The sequence below is a fragment of the Poecilia reticulata genome, linkage group LG5, assembly GCF_000633615.1.
Source record: "Poecilia reticulata strain Guanapo linkage group LG5, Guppy_female_1.0+MT, whole genome shotgun sequence".
Classification (NCBI taxonomy): Eukaryota; Metazoa; Chordata; class Actinopteri; order Cyprinodontiformes; family Poeciliidae; genus Poecilia; species Poecilia reticulata.
Window position 1 is genome coordinate 10,607,239 of NC_024335.1, and position 20,270 is coordinate 10,627,508.

General features: G+C 37.2%; 2 protein-coding genes across 3 annotated transcripts in view; both read left to right on the top strand.

Annotated features, from left to right (window-relative positions):
• Window positions 1-560: 560 nt before the first annotated feature.
• Window positions 561-3,440, top strand: LOC103464677 (uncharacterized). Its single transcript, XM_008408931.1, has 6 exons — window positions 561-711; window positions 833-981; window positions 2,157-2,230; window positions 2,420-2,521; window positions 2,813-2,911; window positions 3,087-3,440. The coding sequence occupies exons 1-6, from the start codon at window positions 580-582 to the stop codon at window positions 3,254-3,256; spliced, it is 726 nt and encodes a 241-aa protein (XP_008407153.1). The 5' UTR covers window positions 561-579; the 3' UTR covers window positions 3,257-3,440.
• Window positions 3,441-7,351: 3,911 nt separating this feature from the next.
• Window positions 7,352-20,270, top strand: part of slc12a5a (solute carrier family 12 member 5a) — a 149,834-nt gene continuing 136,915 nt past the window's right edge. The window contains exon 1 of one of the 2 annotated variants that reach the window (XM_017304943.1): window positions 7,352-7,719. In XM_017304943.1, the coding sequence (XP_017160432.1) occupies window positions 7,551-7,719 (169 nt within the window). In that variant the 5' untranslated portion in view covers window positions 7,352-7,550. The remainder of the gene's footprint in view (window positions 7,720-20,270) is intronic. The other variant, XM_017304944.1, reaches the window with a different exon arrangement.

Here is a 20,270-nt window from a genome sequence, read left to right on the forward strand (position 1 = left end):
ATCTTCCTGGTTTTAGTGAGAACGCGAGCAGCAGCTTCTGGATCAGCTGCAGCTGTTTGATTGATTTATTAGTCAGACCTGTGAAGACGCTGTTGCTGATTTGTTGTGATACCAAATCACCAAATCTTCAGCAAATTTGTCTGAGTCATTTATTCAGACAAATTTATTCATTTGTCTGAATAAATGAAAAAGGAAAATAAACTTTTAGCACAAAGTTCCAACATTGACCTGATTGATTATTCTTAGTATAATATGTAAAAATAATTATAGTTTAATTGATTTTAGTTCGTTTTTGATGCTGTAAGAAAACTGAAAAACATCAAATATGATCTGTTTTCTATTGCCATATTAATTGACAATCTGTCCTACACTATGTACCTAATAATTTAATAAAAACCCTTGTGCTCTACATTTGTCCTCATTTGATCCTTTTGTCCATAGTGGTTACCTACTGTGTTGTTTGTTGAGTAAACACTGACTGTGGTTGTTACTGGAAAAGGGAGGACAGATCTAGCAGAAAAATTATTGGTCAACAGAATCAACATAAGAAGGATCAAGAAAGCAATCAGCAGGAAAACCATGAAAAAAACCATGAAGAAAACCATGAAAACTGCATGTGCTGCTGTCGTTCTGCTGAGTCTCTTCTCAGTTTCCCAGCCGGCGTCGCTGGCCTGTGAGGTGTTGCTGCGGCCAGTAAACCAACTTCAAGATGCAAGTATCTTTCACCTTTTCACAGTTCATGCAGCTGTTTAAATTTTCTGAAATACTTTAAATACTGTCATTTATTCATGACAAACTGTAAACAAACAAAATTACCTCTTTGTTTCTTCAGATTCAAGGGACATGGTACTTTGTAGCTGTGTCTTCATCTTACTGTTGGATAGTAACAGTGCTGAATACCTTGGGGGCTCCAAGTCTTCAAATTGATTTTACCTCAACGAGCAAATCAAACGTCTATGACACAAACTTAAAAATGAAGATGTAAATATTCTTATTTACTTTCAGCAGTTAATGAAATTAACCTATAGTCTGAGTATTTGTCCTGGTATTTCTACTTGACCTGATTAGCCAATAATTTTTCAAGTAATTCAAACAGCTTCTTAAACTAAACAGAATAATCCGTGTTCCCGGGTCCAGGGGTCACAATCCCCAGTTTTATTTATTTAACACCAGTTCACAACAAATGTGCTATCAAGAAAAAAAAAATATTAAATCATACTTGCATTCTAAATTATCCAACTTATCAAACAGTACAATAAGGTCAATTAACTATTCAAAGAAGTGTAAATCGTTCCTATCTATGGAAACCCAGCAGATTGCATCGAGTCACTGACTTTCAGCATTGACTTCTCCTAGATGAGCATCCAGCAACAGCAGAAAATCACTTGTGTTGTAATTTTGACTTTACAGCAACCACTGAAACCGATCACAGTGACAGCAGAGAGAAAAAACTCCCCTTTAACAGATAGAAACCTCCAGCAGAACCTGGCTCGGTACAAGCGGCCATCTTCCATGACCCGGTGGGGATTTGAGACTCCCATTCCAAAGGCTTTTTTTTTTTGCTATTCCATGTTGTTTCAATCCCTTAAAAATGTTTTTCACTAGTTAAAAAACAACATTTTCCAGCTGCCTTATGTCTTATAGGCAACTTATTCAGTCTGACCCTTACTTCACTCTTGACGCATTTGATAAAAACATGTGTTCTGAATTTTAAAAAAGGCAACAACATACTTAAAGTCACAGATTAGACAACTTATTTGAATAGAAAGCTGTTTGCAACAATAACAGGGAGACCTTTCTAAAATTCATGTTGCTATTATCTCTTTTTCTTTTGCTGGATTTAATTAGTACTGGCCTTTTGTCGTCCTTATTTATCATTTTTTGATGCAATCTGAATGCGCAAACAGTTTTGGTTTTTAAAGCTGAGGACTTATTTGTTCATTTTGTTAGATATATAACTTCACAATAATAAAACTTAATGCAAAAAAAATGTTGTGACCCCACTTAAATGTTGGCAAACTGTGTCAAGCCAGAGTGACTTTGGTGAAAAGGAACAATCTTTGTGTCTTGTTTTCAAGATTTTTACATTGTTTGCAGACATTAAGCACATGCAATTGTTTTCTAGATGTCCTCATTTTTTTATGAATGTCTTGCAGTGCTGAGCAATGTGAAAATAACACTGCAAAGATTTTCTTGGAGACGGATGGGATATCGATGGCTGATAGTAATGGTAGGTGTGCTGAGCTGAAGTATTCTATTATATGTATGTCTATGTATGTGTGTGTGAGTGTATGTGTAAATGTTGCATAAGAAAATAGTTTTTTTTTCCCTTGACTTTTCAATATTTTCATCTGGATTAGTGAAAGAGATTTCACATTACCAAATGGTTCTAAAACTGCTCATCTGATGTGTTTAACAGATGCCAAAACCAATGAGAAAGGTTTGCTTCTTCGCACCAGCTGTGCTGACTGCCTCATTCTGAAAGATGACAACTCACCTGCCAGTATTTTGCTTATGCTAAGTAAGTATAATATTTATTTTTAAACAGGTTAACATAACTAAGTAAATGACAACTAAATTTGGCTCTATCCAGCAGTCTGTACCTGCTACCATTAACTAGCTACTGAGATATGCTTTTTAATTAAATCAAGTGAACAAAATTCAAGCAAACCATTTTTCTCAGTCGGTTCAATGGTGGGGTTGAAAGGTATTACTCAAATCCAACATCTAGCAAATGTCATTACTTGTCTTGCTTTTACATTGTGTTCATTTTACACTCAGCTTATTTTAACACAGATTTCATCTTCAATAGGCAGGAAACCAAATGTCACAGATGCAGAACTGAAAGAGTTTGAGGCTCAGGCAGACTGTCTTAATCTCTACAAGCCACAAGTCCTTAACACCGATCATGGTGAGGTTTCATCCTTTCTATTGCTCACATTAGGCATTGTAAGAATGATATAAAAAATTATATGGATTTATTCCATGTAAATGGTGAACTTGCATTTGTATAACATACAACAGTCTCTGGAACGTATGTATTGACTTTACATACGTTTTAATCTTTCATTTTGCTTTTTGTACAGACTGCAGTTCCTATAACACCTCAATGGATTCTTCACAATTCGAACGAGAATTTCCAGAAAGAATCAAAAACATGTTCTCAGGGATCTTCACATGTGTTTCAGATAAAGTTTTGTACTATCCCCGTACTGTGCTTGGATGGGCTCAGAGTGCCTGGGATAGTATCTGGTAAACCAGGTCGTTATGAAAAAAACAAACAAAATCAGAATCAATCAATCATGTATACTTTCTTAAGTGTGGAAAATAATGGCAGAACTTGCTGCAATCCACACACTGTTTGAAATCTGTTTCTGGCTTGAGATTTAGGATACACCTTTCCAAATGCCAAACATTAAAAATCTATTTTAGCATCTGAATTACTGTCCTTATCCTTCACAAACACATTATAGTAATTTACAGCAAAATGATGATATGGCAGGTGGAAGTGGGACTATGCCCTGCTAGTAAGTAACTTTTAAGGATCTTAACTCACATTTCAAAACTTGCACATATGCAAAGGCTCAGTTTGGTAATTTACATGTAAATGTGTTAGTGAATAATTAAAGAGAGTTGTTCAAACTGTTTTTATTTTGAAAAGAAATCTCAATATGTAATATGATAATCTCAGAGTTGACATATTACCAAATATAAATCGAATATGCTGAGATTTTAAAAGGACAAAACCCAATAACTCATCTGTGACTTTGAATAAATGTAATAGAAAATATTAAAATCAGACTACAGAGTTATATGTAATATAAAATATTTTCCTAACTAAGGGGAATATTCTGGCCTTCAGAAAAATCAGTGGTGAGCACCCCCTACTGTTCATCCATGGTGATGTTTTCAGTGAGTTAGCACAGTTCAGATGAAATCACCTGGTCACAACAACATCTGTCTCAGCAAGCAGCCTTGCAGCACCTACATTTCTTGCAAATAAATTAAAAGCATTAATATCTGACTCAATTTATGACCATATTATACAGAAGGACAAGAAAGAGATTTACAACAATCAACTTTCAGGAAGTCAAATGAATACCTTCAATGCACTATGCACTCTCTAAATTAATATGCTGCACACATATTGCTGCTTGCGGCTTTTTAAATCCAAATTATGCTTTCTTATAAATGTTAGCAGGTATATTCTTTGTTTCCAATGTTTGACTTTTAAAATTGTACTGCTTGAAATTCTGACTGTAGCTTCTGAATGTCATTGAAGAATCACTAGACCAAGACCATTTTTCCAACCTGTGTGAATGGGATCACGTGTAGTTTCTTGTTCTTAGCTGACAGGAGAGGTGCCTGGTGTGGTTCCCTGCTGCTGTAGCACATCTGCTTCAAAGTTCAATGAGTACCACTGGTGTGTTTGTATTTATGCTAAGTTTGCATCTCATTAGTTCACTCTTTGTTTTCTGTTTATTCTTGTTCATTTACTCTTTGTATTTAGCTTAATTTTTTTCTCTCTAGTTATTAGATCAGCATCTTTACCTTGGGTTATAGGTCATTTGCTCGGTTTGTGTTTACTCCTCTGCACACTGATGTGATGATTACAATTCGAGACATTGTGCCACTATACTTAAGATGTTAATAAGTGGAACTGAACATTTAATATACGTTTGCAGTGCAAACATACATCATATTTGCTAGTCTATGGAGGGCACACAAGCCCCATTTTGTTGTGTATCTTCTGCCTTGTAAGCATCATATGTTGACATTGATATAGTGCAGTGGTGATTTTATTGTTTGTCAAACCAAGCATCCTACATTCAAAAATCAATAAGCTGCTGCTTGCACAGTGGTGATATTTTATACGCAGGTAAAATAAGTCCAATGTTCAAAAGCCTGAAGGTTGTATTTTAAAGTTTATTCATCCAGCTTGGCAAACAGCAAACACAATTTAACCTTTCTATTGTTTCTTCCTTTTCTGGGAAGAAAAAAAAAAACACATCAACCATAGACCCACCCAATGCATGCTGACCCCTTCCCTATACTTGTAGAAATTGGCCCCACTGCCTTACAAAGGCAAATGATAAAACAAACAAATAAGTTAAACAATTATTAACCTACAAATAAACCTTGCAAGCCAAAAATTGCAGATGGACAAAACTATGACCCACAAATTAAAGTTTTTTTTTACAAAAATGTCAGATACAACACACAAAAAATACATTTTCACCAAGCCCTAATTTTGTTTTTAATTCCATAGGTATAACTACATCCATTCATTTACGCAGAATGTGGTGTACTCAAATCTGTTTTTGTTACCCATCAGCCTTGGATTACACCAAAGTAATGTGGTAATGTTGTTCTCTCAAAGTGTGACACTGTGATATAGAAAAGATGAGACAAGTGTTAATCTTTTTTAACATCTGGCAGGAAGGTTGATTCTTCCTCTGCAATGAACAAACTTCATATACAATACTTCAGATATCAGTGAGTAGCTATTATAGCTAGCCCTCAGTCTGGGTGCATCACAAATGGAAATAATATTCCTTTAAACTGAATGAGAATTATTTTAACATTATGAATTTTATCAAATGACAAAATCTATTCACAGATGTCTTTTAATTCTCTAACCCATATTTGTTCTTTTAGTTAGTGCTTCAACTCAAATACATTGTCCCTTTTTCTTCAGACTTTTTGTATTTTTACTATCAAAACAAAAAAATATAAATTTGCTGTTAACTATTTTAATTGTTTTTACAATTTGTATTCTAATAATATATACTTTAATATTTAAGTATTTTAGCTTTTAAAACACTAACATATTTTTATATTATATATTCTGTTGTTTTAACAGAAGAACAATATTTGATTTCCTACACTAAAACTCTACTCTAACTACAAAACTGAAAGCGTGTAGTGCTCCTTTAATGCTGTGTCTCTTTACTAAGCTTTACACATAAGCAGCCATACTTACTCACAGAAACAATATGGTTTTCTAGTTTTTTTGCAATAGCTCATAAAGAAATGTGCACTTTACAAATAAAGACACCAAAATAATGTCTATTGTGTGAGAACCATTTCAAAAAGTGCAATAAAACACTAAATTCAGAGTGGATTTAGTAATCCTTCAGCTGTTTCTCAGCTAGTAGCTTCAGCTAGCTGACTCTTGATTCAATAACCACTTCAATTCTTAAAGAATACCAAAGTATATGCAAAAGGATACATTTTCACTGACCTGTGATATAGAAAAATGAAACACACACTTCATTCTTCTGTGCCCAACCTTCTTTATAGCACAAATGCCACAGGCGCTCTCTAGCGGTTGTACGTGGAATCGCACCGTTTAACTGAAATAAAACTAAATAACTGACCACGAGAAAATAAGGATGAATAAGACATAATGTAGGGATGCCTATTTTTATACTTCGTGTTATCATTTCCTTATAGTTTGTTTTTCACCCCTCTACTCTTCACCTTTAATTATAAAATCTAGCTGAATACAACAAATGTTTTCAAATGATGAGGCAATAAAAAAGCTTTTATTAGCTGCTTTTATTGCTGAGAATACACTCAATCTTTGTTAGGATCTTGGGTTGTTTTGGTGTTTTGATTATATGATTATTCTGTATTCCTTAGTCTGTTTCTTTGATTAGATCAGTTGTTTCTGTTTTATTTTAGTTAAGTTCTTAGTTTTTCTAGTTATGTTTATTTCTTGTCTCTATTTATTTATTTGTTCATTGTTTATTTATGTTTCTTAGGTCTAAGTATTTAGTGTTAGACTTATTTCCTCATCCCAAAATAAATGAGTAAAGAGGTTTTCTTTCAATTAGAAAAACATGCACAAACTCTGAAGTTTTGGATCTTGAATGATTTATACCAGGGGTCTCCAAAATGTGGCCCATCGTGACCATTGAAATAATATTGTTTGGCCCACAAGTCAATGATGTTGAAGAATTCGGCCAACAAAACAAATAATTTTGAAATTGTATGTTTTCCTCTTGATAAGGCAGTGTGAAGCCCCTTCTATGTTTTGGAACTTTAATGATCTACAGATTTAATAAAGGCTTTGCTATTGATGAGCAAGTGAAACTTAATAAACTCATTTGAATTTTGTGTCCCTCCATTAGTTAAAATTAGCCAGTTTGGACACCAGCTCATAACATTCGTGTTTGCCCAATGGAACATTTTATATGTTTCCAATTTTTTCTTATACCTTTTAATAATAGAGCCAAACATTTATTGCAACTAAATATTATAGAAAATATCTTGCCGTAGCTCTTTCCGTCGGTGATCGGCTTTAGGACCCAGGTGCGCAGCAGCCTGCAGACACCGGTTGATGCGATGCTCCACTCGGTATTTCACGTCTAATAATCTCACAAAGAACCGCTTTTCCCCAAAGCACGTCAGTCAGCTGGAAACTCAGTGGCTGTGACAGAAAACCTTACAGTAAGACGCCAGAGGGCATTTTGAAGCTGCTTTTTTTTGTCGCCCCTCACCGGGGGGAAGAAGAGCCTCGGTTTATCTCACAGGCGACAACCACCATGAGCCAGAGGTTCACCGTCTCCAAGAGCGGCGGCGACCGGCGCCCCTCTGACATCCAGGGGGAGGTGAACCAGCTGTTTGAGGGAGACGAGCCCTCAGCCTGCGGTGCTGCTGCTGCTGGAGAAGCCGCTCCTGCTGATGGCGAGGATGTGGTGGTGGTGCTGAAAGGTAGGAGAAAACCTCTTAAAAAAAAAAAAAAAAAAAAAAACTGACTTCATTCTTCTCAACGCTGCTTGTTAGCTGGTGGCTAGAACACTAGCAATCTTGCCTGCCTCCACATTGTGTGTGTGAGTGTGTGACTGGAATCCGTAATGAGCTCCGAGGGCACCGTCTGGTCAGCAACAGACAGAGGCTCCAAGGGGTGCAGATGTGCCCTCTATGAAACATCTGCATGAGCTTTGGCTGTGATGAAACAAACTGGCTGTATTCTGTTTTTTCCTATTGTCTGATTATTGCAAATGAGTCTTGCAAACTGCTGCTTTATGACATGCAGAGATTATTTTTGGCAATTGCATATTTTGTGTTAGGACTTGCTGCCTCACCAACATTATTGTAACTGCATGCTCTCAAATTTCAATTTGAGAGATCTGCACTAATTAGGGTTTCACCTAACTGACAGAAACTGGATGTCTTTTTGTTTCTGTGTTATCTTGCATACAGGACAAGGAATGATGCTATTCTATTGTTATTGTTTCTTTGTTAAAGAGAATGTTGGTAATTATTTAGTTTATGCGGCACACACAATCCCCAGTTTCATTAACAGGGCTGGATTTGGTTTATACTGAATTAAATACTGTCATTGATATTATTTTTACACACATCTTTTTTACAAATTTCAGCAATTTTCCATCCCGGTCCTCTGAGTAGTTCCAGTCTGGACCTCTGTGCACCAGGGCCACAATCCTTTCACTAGCTGTCCTTAGTGAAATAACCAAGGTCCTGCCAGTCATTGTGTGAATCGAAAGCAGCAGTGCAGAACAAATAGCCTCTGAAATTCCCAGTGGTTCAGGAACAGAAGCCCTTCGTCATTATTAATGATTAGCATTTAAAAAAATGCAATCATTCGGGTCCAGTCAAGTAGAAATAAGGATTTAAATTTCTTCATAGGAATCCATACATTTCATAGAATAGCTGACCTTTCAAAGGTTAATACATTAATGACTTTTCTTACTAATTGCCAAAAATCCCCCAAGATTTCTAGTGCTATTATTAAAGGTTTAGTGTTTTAGCCTGAGTCATTCAGTCTCACAAAGGCTTTTATTAGTATTAATAAAATGCTATTAAGCTCATAACTTAATTTTCCCCTCTTAAACTTAGACCTGTCATGCATGTGTGAGTTGTGGTAAGTGTATCTCAATTGCTGCTTGTTATTTACTATATTTTACGTTTTAAGCAATGTCATTTTTTTCACATGAACCAATGTACCGTATATTTTAGAAAATTCACCAAAGGCTAATTTGACCCTGCTTGTGCTTTTAAAGGGGCAGTATTATGTAAAATTAACGTTGTTATGCTATTCCATAATCAAAAACATAGTTGCAGTGTTGCCTTGATTCTGTCATCTGCTTGAGGAATCCTTTAATCTCCATGGCAACCACTCAGCTGTGCAAAATGCTTGGTGGGACCGAGCGCTGCCTTTGAGGCACAACTCCTCCTTGGAGCTTCAGTTTAGCTACAGAGCAGCCTTCCCCTGCAACTCACCATCTCTGCTCCCTCAGACTAGCCAGAAGTTATTAGCAAACACCTGGTGGAACTGTGCATCTGCTGAGCTCAATATCAGCTACGTCTCAGTGCAACTCTGGTAAAAACGTTGCTAAACAGTTAATAAAGGAGCAACGTTGTGATGACTTCCTGAAGACGGAGTTTCAGAGAGAGCTGGAGCATTTAAAGATACAGAGGCTGAATTTCAAGGTGATACATTACAATGTCAAGTTTTTTTAAGGCATATTTGATCTATATAGTATTTTTATGAACTTGATCATGCTATAAAATGGCATCATGTGCCTGAAAAATATGTAATACTGCTTCTTTCTGATCTAACATATCTATGTTTAGCAGAAAAGCTTGTTGTGTTGTTTTTGCATTTAAGAAGTAGCATTACATTTGAAATGTTGGCAGAAATAAGGCGCTAGCTCTTTAAGGCGATGTTTGATTTTAGATTCTCATAAATGTGTGCCAAGCACAACAAGTAGATAATTTTTCAGTTCCCATGTGGCATAACTGATGAGTAATTGAAGTATTTTTATGTTTATAAGAGGTTATTCCTTTTATTTTTCTGCCCAGTGTGTGCGTTTTCTAGTGGTTTCTAGAGAACGGCTGAGGGAAATTGATTTACTCTTTAAAACGCTCAGAAAGCTCTTTTGTGAATGCCTGCGTGTGTGTTTATGCAGCCTATTTAGGACCTTCTCTGGCATATTGACTAAACTTCTGAAGACCCATGGGCCTTATGGGGACCAAAGCCCCTGTCCTGATGCTTTGCAGAAGCCAATAGCATATGGGGTAGTAGCATCATGCCTAGATATTTCAGCTTCCTAAACTGCATTTTCTTCAGAATATTTTACATACGATGTACAAAAAAATCTGGAAAAAGGTGAAGTTTCCGAATAATTTGGAGTTGTCTTCCGCAGAAATAACTGCAAATGGTTACATCTGTGAATACTGAACCGTGAATCGGTGGGTCCGCTGTATTGTGACAGACCATATTTGGTCAGTTGTTTGAAACAGATTTCTCACTCATTGATTTTTTTTTTGTCTGATAATCACATACACTTTAGTATAAGCAACGTGAACTTGTAATTAAAATATCACACATGTTCCAAATGAAAACAGCTATGCTAGAAATGCAACTTTACTTTTCTTTCTTAAATGAGAAAAGGGGCTAATGTTGCATTGCACTGTGAAACGTGCTTACCAGTCAAGATTCTGTCCACTTTGAAACACACTGACAGACACATTGTGGTTTACCGTTAATTTAAACATTGTTCATGACTTTAGATTGTTTATTCTAATAAATCCTGACTTCATGGTGTCATCTGACTGGTGCTCATTTTCTGCTAACATGACCTTGCTCAGAAAGGCACCAGGATGCTTGCAAATGTCATTCATTAGAGCTGCTGAGGGAGAGAATAAAGTCTTTAGATTAATTGTCCATTTCTTTCCTTCAGCCGCATAATTGCCTTCATAATGCTTCCTCAGCAAGTTTTTTACATAAAAATGTCCCAGTGTGATGAACAATCCTCTGGACAGAGAAATGGCAGCTCTGGTCAGTAAGAGCAAATCTCACCTTATGTTCAGACTCTGGGTTCTTTCTAGATGCATCTGTCTAATAAACACAGTGACTAGTGGAGAAATAGTGCCTCTACATCCCCTTTGGTGGTTACCATGGTGATAAGTACATCTTTACTGAACTTGTCACACAAATGGACTCGTGGAGAGGTGAAAGCACTTAAGACTGTGAAAGTGCCATTATGAAATCAGTCTCTTTGATTATCTTTTTTTCTGCTTTGTGTGGGTAGAAGTTATTTAGAAAAGTTCAATGGTAAAGGCTATTATGCACATCATTTACTTTCTGAATGAGTCTTTTTAGAAGAAATATCTTATGAGTTGGAATATTTGGCACATTGAGATGGTACATCAGCTGCTTCTCATTCTGCTGCTTTATTACTGAATTGTTGTGAGAGCAAATCATGGTAATAGATGTAGCATTTGTATAAATTTGCCTCAGATTGTCATGACGTGGTTCGTGAGCGACCTGAGTGCAGAGACCTACTGTGGCAGAAATGAGTTTCTTTAATGGTCAACATAAAGGAAAACATGGGGGAGGGGATTGCAGAGGAGCAGGTCGTAGGGTACAGACAGCGTAACAGAAGAATCCAGCAAAAAATAATGAAAAAGTAGGAGCTCTGATACTGCGGCAGAGGTGAAAAATCAAACCAGAAGAACTAATCAAATGAGATGTTCAACTGCTGCAGGACGAAAACAGGGAAATTGAGGGACACCAATTAACTCAAAGCTGAACTTTACTCAAAAAAATACAGGTACAAGAGTGCACATATAAGAGAGCAAAAAGGAGAGATGCAACTTTTTATGTAGGTACAAGCACAAAAAATTGCTAAGTTATCAACAAATTTATAAATTTTCTTGACAACTTGGCAATCGAGTTATCATTTTGGTTGCTAAGATATTCTGATTAGTTTGTTTTTTTTAGCTAGGTTAGCTAAATCAGTGTTTGTTGTTTTCTTACAAATAATGTACAGTTGGCCAAATGAATTTATTCTTATCATGACTGGTAGACAAGTGCAATGTTTCATTTTTCCATCGTGGCCTGGTTCCTTGATCCTGATTTTATTGATCCAGGGGAAGGTCAGAGCCAGACTGGCTGAAACAAAAAGAGAAGAGGCTCAAATTACATCTGACTGTTTGCCTCTGATATCAGAGTCATGCAAAGAAAAAAGATCTGATTGGTTTTATAATGTGGCTAAAAGTATGTTGTTTATGGAAATGTTTCTCTGATTTTGGTTCAGCTGCTGTTGGAGCCGAAATACTATTTATGGAGTTGTTCCAAATATCACATTACACAACTATTGAGCTAAACCTTTCAAAGGCCAGTTGTGTTATTGATAAATTATTACCTGGTTGCATTTAAACATATATTGATTAACATGATTAGCATACAAGTAAATTGAAAAAGAAGTGTGTTTTACTATATACTAAAATGACAGTAGATCAGACTCTCTTAACTGATGCAATGCTGTCAGAATTTAGACTACAACATTCAAGTCAACAAATTGAGGCAATCAATTGTCCACTGTCGCCACCTGGTGGCAGGAGGAGAGATTGTAGGATTGATTTGAGTATATGTTTCTAAATAAATAGATATTGAATATAATTGGTGCTGTTTGTATTGTAACATGCCCGAGGATGACTTACAATACGAGTTGGTCCTGTTTAAAACCTGGATTACAAGACACTGTATTGAATTATGACTCTCAGTTTCTTCGTTTAGCTCCCTAAAACAAACCTCTTCTTTTTTCTAGGCTTCTTGAACAGATTATTACTTGGAAACATGATTGCAGTAATTTGTTATTAAGAACAGCGGTTTAGCCTCGACCTCACTGTTTGGGTTTGTGAGCAGAAAGGCCAACCTGGCTGAGCTTTAATCGTTTCCGGTGTTTTGTGTTGCTCCAGGCAAATGCTGTCCTGTAGAGGATGACACACTATGGGAACAAGGTCAAAGAACAACAACTGTATACTCAGGAGATTACCTAATGTATTTGGGTTGGAAATATGCATCTTAATAATGTTTCCTTAAGTCTAGAGATGAAAAATAAAGTGATTGTTGAACTATTTTTAGGTTTAGTAGTTTAAATACTCTGAAGCAGCATTTGCTTTGGATTTGCATCATTTGATCATAAAATCTTGATATGTTCTTAAAAAGTGTGATATTTCCTAAATTTAACCAAACTCTTTGTCCCCCACTGTGTGGAAACAATTGTTCTCCGTCATAAAAGAAGCTTGGCTAACCACTCAGAGGATTGTTTGTGTGTCGACACAGCTTGATGGTTAACACAGATATATTGCTACAGAAGCCCATTGTGTATAACTGTTGCTCTTGTTTCTTTTTCTATTGTAGGAGTCGGATGGGTGTTTCCATCAGTTCCGACCTGATTAGAAATTTCTATCGAGTTTCTAATCACTTAAAAATTCTTCATTTTCATGAAAAGAACACTGCATACAACAATAACAAAGCCATAAAACACTTAAAGAAAACATAACTCAGGGTTGAGGACATGCCACATATGGTCTAAGAAAAAGATTACCTAAAGCTACTGCTTAGAGTAGGAATTATCAGTCTGATTTAAATTTACAAGTATTTTCTGACAAGAAACATACCTAACAAACTGAACTAACAAAAACATAATCTACTTCTCCCAAGTTCATAGGGGCTTTGGGAAGAAATGAACTTCTGACTGCTTATCATTCAGCTAATTCAGGCATTAAGAATTGTAAGACCCTTCAGATTTTTATCCCAACTCTACTTATGAAAATTTCCTCATCTTTCTGATTATTATACAGCTAGCTTGTGGAGATTGGGGAAGGAATGAAGTCAAATTTCTTTGACTTCATAAAGTCAAAGAATCGTGTATTTGATAATGCAATGTAAAACAGTTATTTGATTATGCTATAAAATGTCACTGTGTAGCAAACTATGTACATTTAGTCAAAAAAGCCACATTTGGTTGATTATGGTTGACTTGTAAAAGCAATGAAAGGGTAAAACGCCCAAGTGGCTGACTACTTATAGGCACTGTAACTTCAATAAGCAGCAGATCATTTCTTCTTTAGTTGAGTAACTGGTTAGTAATATACCTTGACATTACATGCCTTAGCTTCTGCAACATCACTCACCCTGTAATTGCTTTTTCTCTGTCCTCTGTCAGCAGAGAAATCATGTGCTGCAGATCAATAAACCCATATGCTATTATTTCCTCAGGGTCTGAACGCTGTGTAGGTGTATGAAGAAATGTGGTGACATTGGTCAGACAGCAGAGGGCAGCCACCTCATTGTTTGAATGGTGGATTAAGGGTTGCACAGTGAGGGTCTTGGTGTTAAACTGAAACTATACTTGTTAAAATGTAAAACTATTGACAAAACATAAAACGCTTGCATTCACCTTTAATTAAAATAGATTTTTATATTTTTCTTGCATTCTCAAGACGTGTCGAACAAACCCAGAGGTGGAACCTAAGATTAATTGCTCTGCAGCAACCTAAACTTGTGCGTTTCTTTGTTGGGTCAACAGGGGGCAGTTGTGGTACTTAAAACAAGTCTGCCAGCGGTAGTGGATTCTCACCAATCTGAATCATGTGGGAGAAAAACCTGATATGAGAGAGGGATCAGGAACCCAATGAATTACACAACACTATGTGTCGTGTGGATGACGGGAGGTGCTTGTTAAGCATATGGCAGGAGAGAGGGAAGGTGTGGGTGTGCTTTTGTTTGTCTGGAGGACGAAAGCAAAAGGAGCAGGATACCGAGAGAGAGGAAAGAAAAAGAAAACGCAGAAAACCTTCCTTAGCCCGAAAATCCTTGTGATGTTATGTAACTGTGTCTGCAAACAGGGGGAGGTGTGTGTGTGTGTGTGTGTGTGTGAGAAAGAAAGTGTGTGGTGGGGTATAATTGATGGAAAGAGACAAAATCTTCCTCACGCAGAGCCAGGCTGCAGGGCAGAGCTCAGTGACATTAACAAAGGAAGAGCAGAGCGGATGAGAGAAAGCATCAGCAGGAAGAGGTAGAGCATCGTCGGCCAGCGCAGGTCCATGGCTTTTTTCTTCAGCTCTCTGGCCTGAAGAAAAAAGGGTCAGAGTGAGGAAAATAAAAGGCCTGAAGAAAAAAACTTTATACTTCAGGCATGTTTAGTTTCTCCCAACCACTCTCATTAATATTCCATACTATTACATGTATTTTAAATGATCATTCTTATGTTTCTTTATCCTATTATGATTTTTTTTTTATTCAAACCAAAAGAAAGCCGAAACATTATTACAACAAAATAGATAAATAAATAAAGAATAAACTGCCTCCTATGTTTTATAAAAATTATTTTTTTGTTTTCTATATGAAAACTATGTGTTTTTTCACAAAAATGACCAGAATGTGCAACAGATTTGCTGTAACCCTCAAACCATGCTAACATATGGCTATATTGATGTGATTGACTCGTCAAAAGGCATAGAAATAACTTCCTCAGCATTGATCAAGATTATTTTTAAAATGCTTATTTGATTGTATATGCTCTGAACACTTTAATATTAGACCCTGTTTTAATCACTTTTCAGGTGACTTTTATGACGTATGACTTCTGATGAGATGTAAACAACTAAAAGCTACCATTTGTTGTCAGAGCCATGCAAATTATGAGTAAAATCACAGAGAGCCAATTTAAATCACAGTTTCTCAAAGTCAAACCAAACTCCCTGTAACAATGTGTATCCAAAGGTTGGATATGAAGTGACCAAAACTACAAAAGTTAGCTGTTTATGTTGCCTTTTTATTTGCATTTTAGTTTGAATTGTACATGGTATCTGTCCCTGTTAGCAATTTGTTATTTTACTTATTCAACCTGTGGTACTGGCCTTCCCTGAGCTCAGCACCATCAGTTTCTGAGAGCAGCCAAGTCTCTGCTGACTGCTCTTCCTGTTGCTAACAGCTGATCCCAAACAGGATGGGCCACAAAACTTTGCTGTGTGAGGAAACTGGGACAGTAATTATTTACGTTTCTGTTGATGTGAAATGAAGCGTTGACAGGTGGAATGATCAATTTTAGAAGGTCAGTGTTATTTAGGTGATGTTGGTTGCCCTAAAAAAATACTTTCTTCATGATCTGAGAGCTACCAATACTTGAGTTATTTTGTGTTTGTGTTTGTAGTGCAGCCTTCATCATCTGAGGCGGTGCTGGCAGAGAGCAGAGGCCCGGAGATGCAGGTCATGGATCCCCATGGGGCTGGACTGGTATTCAGAAATTATAGCAGGCCTTCTGCTCCCACTGGACTGCTGTTCTCTCTGTGCTCCATCAGAGCCTGCCTCCCTTCAGCTGGGAAACACTTTGGGGCCGAGCGTTGTGCTGGAGCATAGGTTGAGTTTGGAAAAAGTGAACTATGACATAACAATTCAGTTGTATAACAAACTGAAAAAGCTGTTTGTCCCTAGATTGGATTTTATGTTAGGAATTTTGTTAGTGTTTTTAGCTGGCTAGCTACCAGGTTTGTTTCTATTGTATGGCAGAAGGCATGAGGGAGACAGATGTGAGTGGTTCAGTGAAGCTGCTCCACAGTTTAAAAGGTTCTGTCAGGTTGTTGCAGCTGGCTGGGTGAAGAAACTTCCTATCAACGCTACCAAACAGGGCCCTGCTGTGGTGCAATGTCACACAGGTGACTGCAGTGCTGCCTTGATTTAAATTCCATTTTTTAAGACTACTTGTTTTGCATAAACTGTTAGACAACCAAAAGCTTTTAAATCACTTGCACAGGGATAGTAGCTCACCTCACATTGTCACTTTACTTTTTCCCAAGGCCCATATTATGACAAACTGTAAAGTGGCAACCCACGAGCTCGTTCTATCCAGCAAGCAAGTTCATAAATTATTAATAAAACAAGTGCAATCTGATACCAGAACAATGTTTTGTATAGAAAAGAATATTAACAGCTCTGCGTTTGCCAGTTTGAGCATTTATCAGAAATTTAACACTGAAAACTTGCCAATATGCGTCCTGGAGCAATGAAGGATGCGACAAGCACTGAAACTAGAGTTGTGCATTATATTTAATCCCAACCATCATTGTAATTTCAAGGTGCTCAATTAGGCCTGTCACTGTAACAAATGCTGCTGGATGATAAATTGTCCCAGAAAGTACTATGGTAAACAATAATATTGTTGTTTTCAAGTAATATAATGACAATGGCTTAATAATATTATATTGCATAAACACATTCCCAAAGATCAATAAACTTTAAATTGAAACGTTTAACACTGGAACTGGAAGATATTTAAAATATTCAAAATAAATAAATAAAACAACAGAAACAACAAATAAAATGAATAATAAAGTCTCTGTAACCAACCAGACTGAAGACTTTTATCATCCAGTTTTTCGTAGAAGGAAAGAAAGAAAAGAGAAAAAGTATAAAAACTTCAAATGGAAATCAAGCTTGATTTAATTTCTCATGCAAATAATTGATTTGTTGCTACAGGGCTATGTGCAGTATCACATTTCAAAGGAATATGTGGATGCTATCTTCGGTTGGCTAAATATGTCAGGTGCTTGGTGACATTATATATTTTACCAGCTGGATGCTAAACAGAGAGAATGGTGGGAGTCATTGTGGAAAACCTGAGTTAATTGCAATCAGTATCATCATCCCAATAATCAAGGTTGTGATTTATTAAAACTGTACAGCTGCAACTGAAGGTCAGTTTACCTGGATGTAAAGCCTGCCTGGTTTACTTCCAGCTGGAAAGCTTCCTGTGAGCCTGTTTTGTAGTTCGAGCAGGAGCATATACTAACGTGGGAACCTGTGACATTGATTTCATAAACTGTACCACCTCCCTGGGGTCCACCAGGACTCGACTTGGAGGCTGTGTGAAGCCCCATTTTCTGTGACTGCAAACTCCTATTATGAAGGATTTACATATTTATACAGTAGTTTCAAAGAAATCACTTTGCGCCAACCATTTATTTTGAAATGGAAATATATTTGCTTCAACTGTAACTTAGTTATTTTGACACATAAATAGACAATAAAGCCGGACGGTGGTGACAGCACCTTAGTAGTCATCAGTGATGGACTTATGCATATCATGGTGAGCAACAATGTTTTAGGATAGACTGAAAAATGTCAAGCATGGGTTTTCCCCAGGTACTCCGGTTTCCTCCCACAGTCCAAAAACATGACTGTCAGGTTAATTGGCCTCTCCAAATTGTCCCTAGGTGTGAGTGTGTGTGTGCATGGTTGTTTGTTCTGTGTGTCTCTGTGTTGCCCTGCGACAGACTGGCGACCGGTCCAGGGTGACCCCCGCCTCTCGCCCGGAACGTTAGCTGGAGATGGGCACCAGCAACCCTCCCGACCCCATTTAGGGACAAGGGTGTAAAGAAAATGGATGGATGGATGGATGAAAAATGTCAAGGAATATAGCACCACATTTGACATCAATGGTAAAAGGTGGAAAAAGCCTAAAAGTACATGTGTCTTATCATTGCAGTAACATAATCCAACTGAAAGGTAAAGGTGTTTTTCTTACCGTATGAATCATCCTCCACACTGAACATGGTCCCCAGATTAGTTTGCCTTGTTTGTCTCAGCTTGACTTCTAATTATTGACTGACTATGCTTTGTCCAAGTTTATGTCAATAGCTACTTTGTTGTAGCCATTTCCAGACTTATGCAGATCAAGAGATGGCTGCTTTACTTTTATGGCATTTTCTGTTTGTCTTATCTATTTTGCAGAGCAGCTAATAGAAATGATTCTTCTGTGTTGCATCATGTTTATACTACAAGGAAGCCGAAATATGTGAATTACTAAATACTTCTTGATACATCCAGATTTAGGTTCACAAAAGTAATACAATAGTTTAGCAAGGGACACTAAAGATAAATGACTTTAAAATAGTGACTCGATTGAGCTATAAAATGACACCATTTGCCTGGAAAATACATAATACCCCCCTTTAAAGTTGGGATTACGTTTTCAATGCTTCCGTAACCAAAGATGTCTTTTTTAGCTGAGTCTCAACACTACAGCGTAGCATATCGTTAACTACTTCCTTCCATATTTGAAAGCTTGTTTAGATGCTGTGGATTACTAAACAAGGCTTTGAGCTGGCGTTGCTGCAGTTGGTCAGGTCAAGGGTCATCAAGTTTTTCTGCCCAAAGAATGACTACCTGAAAATACTAAATGACCTGAATGTTAAATCGCACAGTTTCTTCCTCCCTGTTTCGTCGGGCATATTCCAAGATAACAATGCCAGGATTTATCATGCTCATATAGTGAAAGTGATTCGAGGGGCATGGCATTATATTCTGAAAAAATTAATGATATATATAAACATTTTGCAGAAACTTATAGAACATTTTTTTATTTATAATCTACCTCTAAATCAGAAATTGTATGCTAAAATTTTGACAACATTACTGCCATGTTTGCCTTTTCCTTCCTTCATGCAGTTCTTCCGAGTTTATTTAGAAAACTGACTGCTGTCTATTTTAGAGGTGAGCAGTAGGAGCTGAATATGGTCTGACAATTTACTAATCCTCTCCGTTTCTGTTCTTTCTGTATTGGGTCTTATTTTCGGCGCCTTTTTTCTTGTCTATATGACCTTCACTTTAACTGCCTGCCAAAGCTAAGTGCCTCTGGAGTTGCTGTAATGACGACTATTTGAAGAAGGCACATTATGGTCCCTTTGGTCCGCAGTCATTTGTTTTCTCATCATATGCAATTTATCCACCAGGTAAACTCCAGACATTACGCTGCCTACATGCTGCATCATCTATCTTTTTCACAAGCCCACCTGATGGGTATTCACTGTCTGTTCTCAGCCATTTTCAGCAGGATTTTCACAGATAGCCCCTTTTCATCAAGTCCTTCCTCTCCTTGTGTGATGTTCCCGAAGCCTGAAGCTTTTTTGCCTGTCTGATCCTCTGAATAGGTGCTAAAAATAACTAGTGTGTAAATAGATGTTTGACTGGCCTGCTTTGATAATGGAGAGAACGATAGCTGGACTGGGATTTAACAATTTGGACATGTTCAGCTGAAGAGTGCACTGATGTTTGTTGGTTGCAGCAGCCAGGATCAAAACTATCCCAGTAAATAATGTGTGGTAAGGAGAAGTGAAACATTGATGTCTTGGATTTGAGCTTCACAGTACACTCTGTTTGTCGGCTGTGTGATCTAAAGCTAAATGAATCCCAAAAAAAGACTTACTCAGACTCTGTCTCTCTCTCTCTGCCACAATCTGTCATATTCTTGGTGTGTTGTTTCCATTCTTCAGTGATCTTTCTTGATTTCTTTCCTCCTCCTTGATTACGTCTTTTTGCCAGTGCCCTTTCTCTGTATTTTTGACTCCCTCTCTTTACTCTCCTCTATCTTTCTGTCTCTGCCCACCCCTTCAGTCTTATACCCTCTCTCCCCTTGGTTTTGGTGCATTGCAGTGGCTCCAACACC